Here is a 13,126-nt window from a genome sequence, read left to right as displayed (position 1 = left end):
ACAAATTAAAAAGTAGAAACAGAAAATGTTGCGAACTCTCAGCGGGTCAGACAGCGTCTGTGGAGAGAGAAACAGAGGGAACGTTTCAGGTCGGTGACCTTTCATCAGAACTCGCTCCACAGATGCTGCCTGACCGGCTGAGTGTATCCGGCATTTTCTGTTTATAGTTCAGATTTCCAGCATCCGCAGCACTTTACTTTTGAAATTAAAAAGTAGCTCAAGTTGATGAAAGTTGCACCAGTGAAAATCCTGGGTGGAGATTTAGAGGATGCGACAGTGGGAAGGGCTGGACTGCGATTCGAACAGTCCTCCAAGCAAATTTCGGGGAAGTCATCGAAATTTAAAAGAGGACTTGGAACGGGAATAGAACGACAGGCTCACGTGACAGGGCATTGGTATTCGGAATGTACAAAATGCAGTCCCCACTGCTCTGATGACCTGAATCAGACAAATAGTAATTCACAACACAGGACAAATCCATTTGATTTGAGTTTTGGAAACCCATTCACGACAACAGCTGTCTCCCATCAGTTTACTTTTCCAAACTAAAGGGTGTGAAGCTTGCACGAGTGATGATCTGTGCTGTATTATTTCTGAGCAGCAGACTCACTTTGCCCCATCAATGCCTATTTGTTGGAAGGCGCAGTCCCCATTGGTCGAGGGGATCGGTTTCTCGAGCTGTGATTCACCATCCTCTATTTCAGGAATATTCCGGTTTGCTGAAAATGAGATGAGATGAAACGAGCAGGTCCAACGAGCCGGTCTGCAACACGACACGGCATCGACAAAGTTGTCTCTTGCACTTACAGTGAAGCGGAGGGCAGTTTTCACCCTTAAACCAGCAAGTTAGGTGGCGCAGTAAATAGTGTAGATGGGAGCAGGAAGTAGCGAAGGGACATTGATGATTAAATGAGAGGGCAAAACTGTGGCAGATGGAGTTCAATGTAGGGAAGTGAGATATAATCCACTTAGAACCTTAAAAAGATAAATCAGAGTATTTTCTAAATGACGAGAAACTAGGAGCTATGGAGGAGCAGAGAGGTCCAGGGGTCCATCTCCAGAAATCACTAAAAACTAGTGGACAGGTACAGAAAATAATTAATGGAATGTGAGCCTTCATCTGAAGGGGCTGGAATACAAAGGGTGGAAGTTATGATGCAGATGCATAAAGCTCTGGTTAGACCACATCTGGAGAACTGTGTTCAGTTCTGGGCACCGTACCCCAGGAGGGACATATTGGCCTTGACTGGGTGTGGAACAGATTCACCAGAATGATACCGGGGCTAAAAGGGTTAAATTGTGAGGACAGGTCTTGCAGACGAGACTTTTATTCCCTTGAGTTTCGGAGGTTAAGGGGTGAACTAATTGAGATGTTTAAGAAGATAGGGGGGAGGGGAGTGTCAGAAGACGGTTTGTAGTGGAGAAGAGAAGCCGGGGGTTATCTTTACATTCCAGGATGATCCTGGAATAGTGAGCAGTTTTGTCAGAGGAGAGCAGGACCCGATAGTGCTTTATGTGGTCCAGCCAGATCTGGTGATGAATGGTTAACCAGTTGTCCACCATAAATGTTCAAGTCTGTGTCCCTTCGGCTCACAGGAGTGGAAATGAGGGCAGTACTGGGAGGATCGACCAGGGTGAGAGAAGAGTAATGGTTTTAATGGGGAGAAGGGCATCAAAGATGGAGGTGAGGGTCTGATCGAGCAGATGGGTAGCTGCAGAAATGTCGTGGTGAATGGAGGGCCAAAGTCCAGACAGTTAGGAATTTGAAAGTGCTGTTGTAAGTGACCTGGGGGAGAGTTTTTTCCAGGGATGAACACAGAAGGAAGTGGGTTAGTCCCACTCCCCTGCTCTTTCCCCATATCTCTCCAAATTTTTTCATGTCAACTATTCACTCAATTCCCTTTTGAAAGTTACGATTGAACCCACTTCCACCGCCCTTTCAGGCAATGCATTCCCGATCATAAAAACTCGCTGCGTAAAAAAATCTCTCCTCATTCCCCCGCCCGTGGCTTTTTTGCCCATTGATCTTAAATCTGTGTCCTCTGGTTATTAACCCTTCCATCACTGGAAACAGTTTCTCCTTATTTCCTGTATCAAAACCTGTCATAATCGTGAACCGCCATTAAACCTTCTGGGTGTAGTCTCAGTGCCCTTCCTGCTGATCATCCCTTCAGTTCTCATGTGGTCTAGCGGTTCGGATTTCTGGCTTTTACCCAAGCGTCCCGGGTTCGACTCCCGGTGTGGGCATAATAGATTTTTAGTCCCAGCCTCGCAATTTGCCTGCAGTCCGGGCTGTGGCTGCTGCTTCCTCCCTCGCTTCTGTGTCAGACCCACAATCACACTGAGAAATGAGGCAGACCACAGCTCTTAAAGGGACAGTGCACCAAAAGCAACAATGTCCCGACAGGTCACTCAGCAGCTCATGGCCAAGTGTTTGACTACAATCCTTTTATCATTCACTGTAAAACACGAGTCTCAGTGAAACACTCAGAATATTCTGGAAAAACTCAGCGAGTCAGGCCGAATCTGTGGAGAGAACAGACCAATTAACTGAGAGTCTCAGTGAGACAAGGAACGAGACACGGCTCTTCACAAATTGTCACGGGATCTTTTACACCTCGGAGCAGAAAGAAGGGACCCCCATTAATCACCTCATTCAAAGGACAGCACCTCTCACGATGCAGCTCCCTCTCAGAACGACACAGTCAGTCTGGATCATGTGTCCCAGTCCTGGAACGGGAGCTGGAACCCACACCCTTCTAAACACCAGCCTGACTTCCTGGTGTTACTCTCACCCCCGGCTAGTCATGAACCAGACTGTGCCATTCCCAGAGTAACTGATGACCACAGCCTCAGCCCTGGGTCCCGGTCTGCACCATAACCGCAGCCTGTTACCGCTCATAGAAAGTGGCGTGGGATTCCTGAGTTCATTCTGTGATGTGCATTGGGGACGTCATGGATTGCTCTTGCATAGAGCTGGTATGGACTCGATGGGCCGAATGGCCTCCTTCCGTGCTGTAACCTTTCTGTGATTCTATGATTCCATGTGGGTGGAGAGGGATACAAGGAAGTGATCAGAGATGGCCTTATCCATGATTGACACGATCGGGAGTAGAGAGGCCACGTGAGATGGCAAGGTCGAGGGGGTGGCCATGAATATGGGTCGGGGAGTTTCTATGCAGGGAGAGATTAAGGGAGGATAAAGTATCACATAATAGACTTGTTGGCAAAATTGAAGCCCATGGGATTAAACGGACAATGGCAGCGTGGATAGAAAATTGGCAAAGCGGCAGAAAACAGAGAGTAGTGGTGAACGGTTGTTTTTCAGACTGGAGGCAGTGGTGTCCCCCAGGGCTCGGTATTAGGACCACTGCTCTTTTTGATATATATTAATGACTGCGACTTGGGTGCACAGGGTATAATTTCAAAATTTGGAGATGACACGAAACTCAGAAATGTAATTAACAATGTTGAGGATAGTAACAGACTTCAGGAGGACATAGACAGACTGGTGAAATGAGCAGAAACATGGCAGATGAAATTTAATGCAGAGAATTGTGAATTGATACATTTTGGTAGGAAGAATGAGGAGAGGCAATATAAACTAAATGGAACAATTTTAAATGGAGTGGAGGAATAGAGAGACCTGGGGGTGTAGTTGCACAAATCTTTGAAGGTGGCAGGACAAGTTGAGAAGGCTGTTAAGAAAGCAAATGGGGCCCTTCCTTTATTAATGGAGGCATTGAATACAAAAGCAAAGAATTGATACTAAACCTTGATAAAATACTGGTTAGGCCTCAGCTGGAGTATTGTGTTCAATTCTGGGCACGAAACTTTAGAAAGGATGTCAAGGCCTTAGAGAGGGTGCAGAAGAGAATTACTAAAATTGTATCAGAAATGAGGGACTTCAGTTATGTGGAGAAACTGGAGAAACTGGGGCTGTTCTCCTTGGAGCAGAGAACGTAAAGGGGAGATTTGATCGAGGTGTTTAAAATCATGAAGTGTTTTGATGGAGCAAGGGAGAAACTTTCCAGTTGCAGAAGGGCAGTTACAACACGGGTTAGATAGAGAGCAAAACTTCCTCTACATTGACATCAAACACTTCCAGGGAAGGGACAGCACGGGTTATATGCAGAATGAAGCTCCCTCTACACTGTCAAATGAAACACTTGTAAACAATTTTACAACACCAAGTTATAGTCCAGCATTACTGTTTTACTCACAGGGCAGGTAAAACAGTAATGCTTCCTGTACTCTGTGCAGTTTATCGTAGCCATGATGTGGAGATGCCGGTGATGGACTGGGGTGGACAAATGTAAGGAATCTTACAACACCAGGTTATAGTCCAACAGTTTTATTTGAAAATCACAAGCTTTCGGAGCTTACCTCCTTCGTCAGGTGAGTGAAGGGTTCTGAAAACACGAAGAAACCTTCACTCACCTGACGAAGGAGGTAAGCTCCGAAAGCTTGTGATTTTCAAATAAAACTGTTGGACTATAACCTGGTGTTGTAAGATTCCTTACATCTGTGCAGTTTAGATCTCGCCTCCGACTTCAGTTAAAAGGTTTGTTTCCTGGACACTCTGCTGGTGTCTCTCTGTATCTCTGTGCTCAGTTACACCGCTCTCTACCTCCCTCTGCTGGTGTCTCTCTGTATCTCTGTACTCAGTTACACCGCTCTCTACCTCCCTCTGCTGGTGACTCTCTCTATCACTCAATCCGCTCTGTTTTTTTTTCTTTTATTTCTTCTTTTTTTTTCTTGTTTTTTCTTTTTTTTCCCCTTTTTTTTACCGCAAGTTAAGGCAACAGGTGAATATCCACGAGAAGGCACGGAAAAGATAAGACAAAAAGGTATTTTTTTTCTTTTTTTTTTCTTTTTTGTTGAGAGTCCAGACCACGGGGTCAATCCTTTTTTTTTGTTTTCTTCCAAATTAGGCCCCCCTTTTATAAGAAGGGGGGTGTGGGGTGTGCTTACAAACTAAAAACCCAAAGAAACCAAAACCAATTTTTCAAATTAAAACTTTATTCGCCTCGTCCAGGATGCACTCCAGCCCCTGCGGTGCCCACCGGTCGCGGAAAGCCTCAAGCGTACCGGCAGACACCGCGTGCTCCATCTCCAGGGCCACCCGGGCGCGGAGCATTCCGCGAAAGAGAGGCAGACAGTCCGAGCGACCGCCCCCGTGGACCGCAAGCATCCTGGACCTGTGGATATCCAGGATGCACTCCAGTTTCGTCCAGTTTTCTCGTTTAGCCTCATCTGGGACAATTGGAGTCAGCTGACTGCAGGTTTTGTATAAAAGGTGCTGGTTGGTGGGTAAAGTGATAGTTGAGTTGTTTGGTATCATGGGGGATTTTGTAATGAGAGGTTTGTTCCCAGTGCTGGTGTTAGTTGGAGTGGTTTGTTGCTCTGATATTTGGCAACAGTTTCGAGGCCAGAGATTTCCATGGAGAAGAGTAAAACCCACCCCTGTGCCCCAGAGAGTCCCTCCCTCTGTGCCTCCCTTTGGTTCCCATTTCAGTGTGTCTGAGGGGAGAAGTCTGTCTCCACTGCAGACTGTGATGGTGCAGTGTGGAGAGCCGAACCTGTTGGTGAGGGTAGACATGGATTTATTTAGAACCAGGCACCTGATTAAAGCTGCTGACCTGACCCTGGGGACAGCAGGTTGTCGGCCAACTGGGATCTACTCTCAGAACCACACTGTCCTCTTTGACTATGGGCTCCATGAATGTGGCAGCAGATTGCAGTTAATGTGATTCCTCAACTCTTGCTCCAATTTCACTGTGCAGATTACTGCCAACTCTGAACTCATTAACATCGGGGGAAACTCCAGCCACTGAGGAGATCCCTGAATGAAATCTGTGTATAAATTCTTGCCCACTGTTAAATATCACCCTGTGTGAAACTACTTCTTTATTTTGCCATGTCTATCTTAGCTTTACTTTTAAAGAACTTCAACTTGTCACTGAGGGACTGCATCTTTCTTAAATGGGTCATTACTACTCTCTAACTCTGAGATTCAATTCTATTGACCTTGAGCCTTCACCGACATTTCTCCAAACCACTCTGTTCTTTTGTGCCTCAATTGATTTATCTTTTCCGTTCCTTCCTGTGGATATTCAGGCCTGCTGCTTCAACTTGTGGTCAATGAATGTTCAGTGTGGAAGTTCCTGTTGAGACTTCTCTTGAAAGATGAAACAAGTGGAATAATAATTGGGATACAATGTATTAAAGGGGAACTCCACTTGGTTATTATACCTGCCAATCCCCTTGATTCCATGGACACAGATGAGGTTTAAAAGTGATGTTGTGTTTTGTGCTCCATATCAGGGGTAACTTGAAGCCCCTTAAGGTGAAAGCTCTATTCTATATGGGAAAGAATGCTCATCAAATCTGGCAGTGCCAATCATTTCAGGGTTTCTGACTGCAGGCCTGAAGTCCCCGAAAATAGAAGGTGGACCGAGCAGAGTAACAGAGGCTGCTCTGGGCAACTTCCACCAATGGTGGAGCTGCTTCAATCATGTGCCATTGAGGAGCAGCTGAAACCCCTCAAACTGCTGCTTAACAGGGCAGGAAAATGACCAGAAGAAGATTTTGTCCAATGAAACCAGCTCTTCATTCCTTAACCTGATGTCTTTCAGATGGCTGGAGATTTCCTGGTCGACACCACCCACCTGAACCACACCCCAAATGCTCGTGGATCTGTCATTGTGAGAACTAATGGAGCAGTCATTCCCATTGAGTGCCACTATTTTAGGTAAGAATCTTTACTCTGTGGCAAATAAGGTCTTCAGCAGGTGCAGTTCTTTGACGTTGTCCTGAAATTACACTCCTGTCCTTCCAGGAAGGGCAATGTGAGCAGTGACCCTATCAAGCCCACCTGGATCCCATTCAGCTCGACCAAGTCTGGAGAAGGGCTTCTGTCATTCTCACTGCGTCTTATGAACGGTATGTGATTGGTGGATGGGGAGTGCTTTTCTGTCGTCTCCCACTGGGAGTTACACCCACTGTCTCCAACCCTTTTCCTCTTGTACTTCAGATGACTGGCTTTCAGAGCGCACCTCGACTGTCTACTACCTGGGTGACCTCATTCACATTGAGGCCTCTGTTTCAATGACCAACCACATGCCCTTGAAGCTCTACATTGACAGCTGTGCAGCTACATTGCGCCCAGACAAGGATTCCACCCCAAGATACAACATCATTGACTACCATGGGTAAGGAGCTCTGTGTTCTCCAGCTGGTTATGTCTCAATAGGTTCACTTAATTCACCTTTTTTCCTTTTTTTAATCTTTCTTCAGTTGCCTCCTGGACAGCAAAGCTGAGGACTCCTTTTCGACCTTTGTGTTGCCAAGAGGTGAACGTGAGCTGGACAAACTCCAGTTTGACCTGGATGCGTTCCGCTTCTTTGGAGATGACCGTTCCTTGGTAAGAGGACGCCAAACATTGGGGTTCCCCATGTTGGGAGGAGGTCACGAAATAATAACTTGTATTGAATGTGTCCCTCAGATTTTCATCACCTGTCACCTGAAAGTTGCCGCAGTGGATCGGAGAGATTCCATGAACAAAGCTTGTACTTTCCAGAATATGTAAGTTCCCTCTCTTACTCAGGGATGTGTTGTATTAAAGGATGATGGACAACCTGGTTGATAAACTGATTCTCTGGTTTAGCTGGACCCCATTGGAAGAATCGACCAATGACGTTTGTGCCTGTTGTCATCTGGGCAAGTGCAGTGCCACGAGGGAATTCCGACTTGATTCCAGAGGAAGGAGGGATCTTGTATCTGGACCTGGTAGGACATTGATCCTCTTGATTGTTGGAGGTCACCCTTTACCCTCTCTAACTGGAATGTTTGATATTGCAGGGAGTGATGCTGAATTGAAGTGGGAGGGTGAGGCCTCACTTGGACCCCTGGTCATTCTGGATCCTGATGTGACAGACCTGGCAACTGAGCCCCTTAATGAGGTTGAGCAAAGGATGCAGGAGAGGTCTCCGGGTGGTGAGTTGGCCGACTGCTAGTTTCCATTTTCCCTCCGTATTTCCTTCACTCACTGACCATTGGTTTTTTTTGTTCCTTTTTTTTAAGGTGTGGCGTCTGAGGTGGTCCTGATTTTGGCCCTGACAGTGACCGCTGTCTCTCTGATCTCTGCTTCTTTGATTGCCTTGTTCCTGCACAGGAAACACAAGCAAACCCAGTTCAACTAGTTATCAAATGACTAATAAAGCAGTGACTACTTGTATCTTCTAATGGCTGGTTGCTCATTTTTCATTATCTGGCTCCAATCAGCATGCAATGGGTGCTTAATACTGTTAGTAACACTCCGCACTCCTCCACAGTTCCTCCTGTTCGTGAAATAGGTTTTAATGAGTCCATGTTAGTAGTTGCAGAATGGTTGGTAATAGTGTATCCAGACCCAGTCCAGGGATGGCTGCAGCAATGGGTGAAGGCTTGCCAGGCCCTCATTGTACAAGTCAATGAACTTTGAAGGGACAGTGGGACTGGCCTGAGGGACTGGTGCCAGCTGGTTGATGGCCCAATCATTCCCTTGGTGCTCTGTGGCCATTGATCACTCGAATCCCCACACAGGGTCCAAACTCCAGTTAAACTTTCCTGTTTGGAGCTAATTGTCCAAACACCAATAGGATTAAAAGTCAGTGGACTTGGAACTCTCTTCCAAGATTGAAGATCTCTGCCGCTGGTGCAAAGATTCTTCTTTAGTGGGGCTGGGACTCCAGGTAGATTTCAAACGCCCAGTGTTAAGGTTAATGTACACGGGCCAATGATGTGCCCAGTGGGTACAGGCACAGAGAGTGCGAGGGACAGGGAGCCCAGCGGTTGTGATTTAACTCTGTTGGATTTGAATTTCACCTGTCTTTTGAGAAGACTGAAGTTTCTTTATGTTCAGCTTCTCCTCACGATAGGCCCTCGGGATTGTACTGTAAGTCGTTAGTCCTATTTTCAGATTGCATTGTTTCATTCACTGTATTTGAGGGGTGGTCATAGGAACAGGAGTAGGTCATTTAGCCCCTCGAGCCTGGTCCACCATTCAATGAGATCATGGCTGATCGGTGACATAACTCCATATACCTGCCTTAGTCATATCCCTTACCTTCTTTGCATAACAACAAAATTTTAAGCTGAGATAATAGATTTAACAATTGAGCTAGCATCAACTGCCCTTTGTGGAAGAGTGTTCTTAACTTCTCCCACTCTTTGCATGTAGAAGTGTCTCTTAACTTCACTCCTGAAAGTCCTGATTCTAATTTTTAGTTTGTGTTCCCTGGTCGTTAAACTGGCTGTGTTTTTATAACTTTACAGTGAATTGGGTACAATCCATGTCTGGGACAACCTTGCCTTTGAAATACTGAAATTTGTTCATAAAATGTTCTTCAGATTTAATAAGAGCATATTTGTTTATCTTTACTGAGCTGGGTTTTTCTTTTTGGTAAATCAGACATTCAGGGGTTCTATTAAACAGGATGGGAGCTGTTAGCAGTAAACACCCTCGCTTCAGACAACATTCTTTGGCAGGTGGAAACTACGCCTCCATTTAAATCAAATCATGGTAATATTTTACTTGAGCTATCGGCTCGTTCTGTTAAAGTAGAATAACAATAAGTTAGTGGGAACTTTTAACAATAGCAATTCATTCCTGCTCACTGTACACACTGAAGGTGATTTTTCTTCCAGTGGAAACTGCAGTCAGACGGCCCCTCCTCACTTTCACTCTCAGCTTCCTCACACTATTGATAAATAGTGTTCGGAAACTTTAAACCCAATAGATGACAATACATTCAAGTGTAGTGTCCGTCCATCCTACCCTCTTCTGACTGTTTGATTTACATGTCAACATTTCAGGGAGACTTTACAAAGTGCAGACACTGGCGAGGTCACCAGGAGAACTACTTTGGGATATTTTTATAATGTTGCAAAAAAATACCATGTAGAAATGCTTCAAGAATTCATTTTCAATGAAGCTTTGGATCTTACAGGACAGAAACAGGTGACTTTCCTCTCTCCCCTCATCCAATTTAATGTTCCTCTGTTCCAAGGTCCTTCTCCTACTCCCATTTAAAATAATTCATGGAGTCTGTCTGAACAACACTTTCAGGCAGAACTCTACATTGTTTCTTCCCTCTCTGTAAAGATTTTTTTGGAACCATAAACATGTATCTTTTGCCATGTCACATTTGACCCTAGAAGTTATAGAATCATAGAAATTTACAGCACAGAAGGAGGCTATTCGGCCCATTGTGTCTGTGCCAGCTGAAAAAGAGCTCTCCAGCCTAATCGCACTCTTGGTCATGGTCCGCAGCCTGGTCGGTGACGGCACTTCAAGTGCACATCCAAGTACTTTTAAAAAGCGATGTGGGTTTCTGCCTCTACCACCCTTTCAGCCAGTAAGGTCCATACCCACACCACCCTCTGGGTGAAAAAATTTATCCCCAGTTCCCCTCTAATCCTTCTACCAATTACTTGAAATATATGCCCCCTGGTTATTGGCCTGTCTGCTGAGGGAAATAGGATCTTAATACCTTTGAAAAAAAATTGTTTATGGGATGTGGGCGTTGCTGGCCAGGGCAGCATTTATTGCCCATCCCTAATTGCCCTTGAGAAGGTGGTGGTGAGCTGCCTTCTTGAAGTGATGCAGCCTGTGTGATCCCCAATAATTTTATACACCTCAATTAAATCCCCCCTCAGCCTCCTCTGTTCCAATGAAAACAACTCCAGCCGATCCAATCCTTCCTCATAGCTAAAATTCTCCAGTCCTGGACCATCCTTGTAAATCTCCTCTGGACCCTCTCTGGTGCAATCCCATCTTTCCTGTAATGTGGTGACCTGAACTGGACACGGGTTAAATTTATTAGTCCGCCTGTTCCCACAGGTCCCAGTCGAGTTTCTTCATTCCTTTCCTTGGTTCAATCCGTCATTCACCGATTGGGTTTATGACCGGTCACCACCTCCTGTGATTTCCCCAATTGGCTGCCCCTCTTCTCAGAGATTCTCTCGCTCCACAGACCACCTGCACTCTGTCGGTTCCACCAATCCGGGAAGCTTCACCTGTGATTGGATGAACTCGGTGACCCCGGGCCCGTCATGGCGGCCGAATCTCCCACAATGCAGAGCGGCGGAGAAAAGGCCCCATCTGTGAGACAGGCCGCGCTGCACTCTGGGAGAATGTTCGCACATGCGCACATCACCCGCCGGATCAGCGGCCGCTTCCTGTTGTGTCGCGAGACAAACTTTCCGTTTTTTCGGTTGAGAACGAGCGGTTTTTATTGTGACGGAAACTGACGTCACTTTTCCTTTGAATCGCGCGGTTTGATTTAAATAAACGGCGCACATGCGCAGTGTGGCGCGTCCCTCTTAAAGGGCCCTGGACCGGCCGAGAGTCCCCGAGCCCGGGGACAGGACCGAGAGACGGGCAATGGGATTAGAGCGGAGGGCGGCCCCGGGGAGGGGGAACTTGCATTTCTCCAGCGCCTGTCACATCCTCAGGACCACCCAAAGCCTCGCAGCCAATGGGGGGCTTTGGAAATGAGGTCACTGTTGTAATGTGGGCAGCCATTTTGTGCACAGCAAGATCCCACAAACAGCAATGTGATAAATGACCAGATAATCTGTTTATAGGTGTTGGTGGAGGATTAAATATCGGCCAGGACACCGGGGAGAACTCCCCTGCTCTTCTTCGAATAGTGTCACGGGATCTTTTACATCCACCTGAGGGGCCGGACTGGTTTAACGGCTCGTGCAAAAGACGAATTCTTCCGATTCCCAAGTCCAAACCGTTGATGCAAATGGTGAACAACAGTGTTCCCAGCACCGATCCCTGTGGAACACCACTTCCCACCTTTTGTCAGTCTGAGTGACTCTCATTAACCCCTGCTCTCTGTTTTCTGTTTTGTTATCAGCTTGCTATCCATTCTGCTACCTGTCCCCTGACTCCACAAGCTCTGACCTTGGTCATGAGTCTGCAATGCGATACCTTATCGAAGGCCTTTCAAGATCTTTCAAGATTTTCTTCTTCAGATATTGATTCACTTCCCTTTTAAATTCTGCTTCCCTCATTGTTTCTGGTCGGACATTCCATTGTCCTAACAACCCTCTGCATCAAAAAGAAAACCAACCTCTCTTAATTTGATGCCCTCCAGTTACCGACTCACGAACTGGGATGTGGGCGTCGCTGGCAAGGCCAGCATTTATTACCCTTCCCAGTTGCCCTTGAGAAGGTGGTGGTGTGCCACCTATCTTGAACAATTGAGTGACTTGCTGGGCCATTTCAGAGGGCGATTAAGAATCAGCCACATTGCTGTGGGTCTGGAGTCACATATAGGCCAGACCGGGTAAGGACGGCAGGTTTCCTTCCCTAAAGGACATCAGTGAACCAGATGGGTTTTTACGACAATCCGGTAGTTTCATGGCCACCATTACTGATACTAGTTTTTTTTCTATTCCAAATTTTATTTAATTAATTGAATTTAAATTTCCCAGCTGCTATGGATTTGATCTCATGACTCCGGAATATTAGTCCAAGCCTCTAGGATTACTAGTCCAGTAACATAACCACTGTGCTCTCGTACCCGTACTAGTGGAAATAGATTGCCCTCATTTACTTTATCAAAACCCCCTCATAATTTTGATCCCCTCTCTCTGATCTTATTTAAACTTCTCTGCTGTCATGAAAAGTTATGTGAAGACTCTCATCCTTGGGATCATCTTAGTGAATCTCTTCTGCCCCTCTCCATGGCTGCGACATTCTTACTGAAGTAATGCACCAAAAACTGGACACAATATTCTGACTGTGGCCTAACCCATGATTTGTCCAGGTGTAGCATTAACTCTTTCCTTTTATACTCTATGCTCCTATTTATAAATCCTAGGATCCCATGGGGGTTTTTGTAAAACAGCTTTATCAACTTGTCCTCCCACTTTTAAAGATTTGTGTATCTGAATCCCTAAATCTCTCTGCTCCTCTACTCCTTTTATAGTTTTACAGTATAGTGTCTATTTCCTCTCCTTGTTCTCCTCACCTCACATCTCTCCCCATTAAATTCCATCTGACATCTACCTGCCCAAACTGCTCACCTGTCTGCCTCCTCCTGAAGTTGCTGACAATCATCTTCAT

At 46.0% G+C, this 13,126-nt stretch overlaps 1 protein-coding gene and 1 long non-coding RNA gene across 2 annotated transcripts; both read left to right on the top strand.

The window, feature by feature from the left end:
- Positions 1-7,210: 7,210 nt before the first annotated feature.
- Positions 7,211-7,793, top strand: LOC137302240 (zona pellucida sperm-binding protein 3-like; the record flags this gene model as incomplete). The annotated part of the gene is made up of 4 exons (XM_067971893.1): positions 7,211-7,245; positions 7,300-7,426; positions 7,508-7,587; positions 7,670-7,793. Coding segments are annotated over exons 1-4 (366 nt in total), but the record flags the coding sequence as incomplete, so codon positions are not given.
- A 75-nt stretch (positions 7,794-7,868) lies between these two features.
- Positions 7,869-8,247, top strand: LOC137302059 (uncharacterized). Its single transcript, XR_010958410.1, has 2 exons — positions 7,869-7,998; positions 8,086-8,247. It is a non-coding gene; the product is annotated as an uncharacterized lncRNA (long non-coding RNA).
- The last annotated feature ends 4,879 nt before the right edge of the window (positions 8,248-13,126 follow it).

Source organism: Heptranchias perlo, chromosome 35, assembly GCF_035084215.1.
Source record: "Heptranchias perlo isolate sHepPer1 chromosome 35, sHepPer1.hap1, whole genome shotgun sequence".
Classification (NCBI taxonomy): Eukaryota; Metazoa; Chordata; class Chondrichthyes; order Hexanchiformes; family Hexanchidae; genus Heptranchias; species Heptranchias perlo.
Note: the sequence above shows the minus strand (reverse complement) of the source record. Positions and strands in the feature narration are given on the sequence as shown.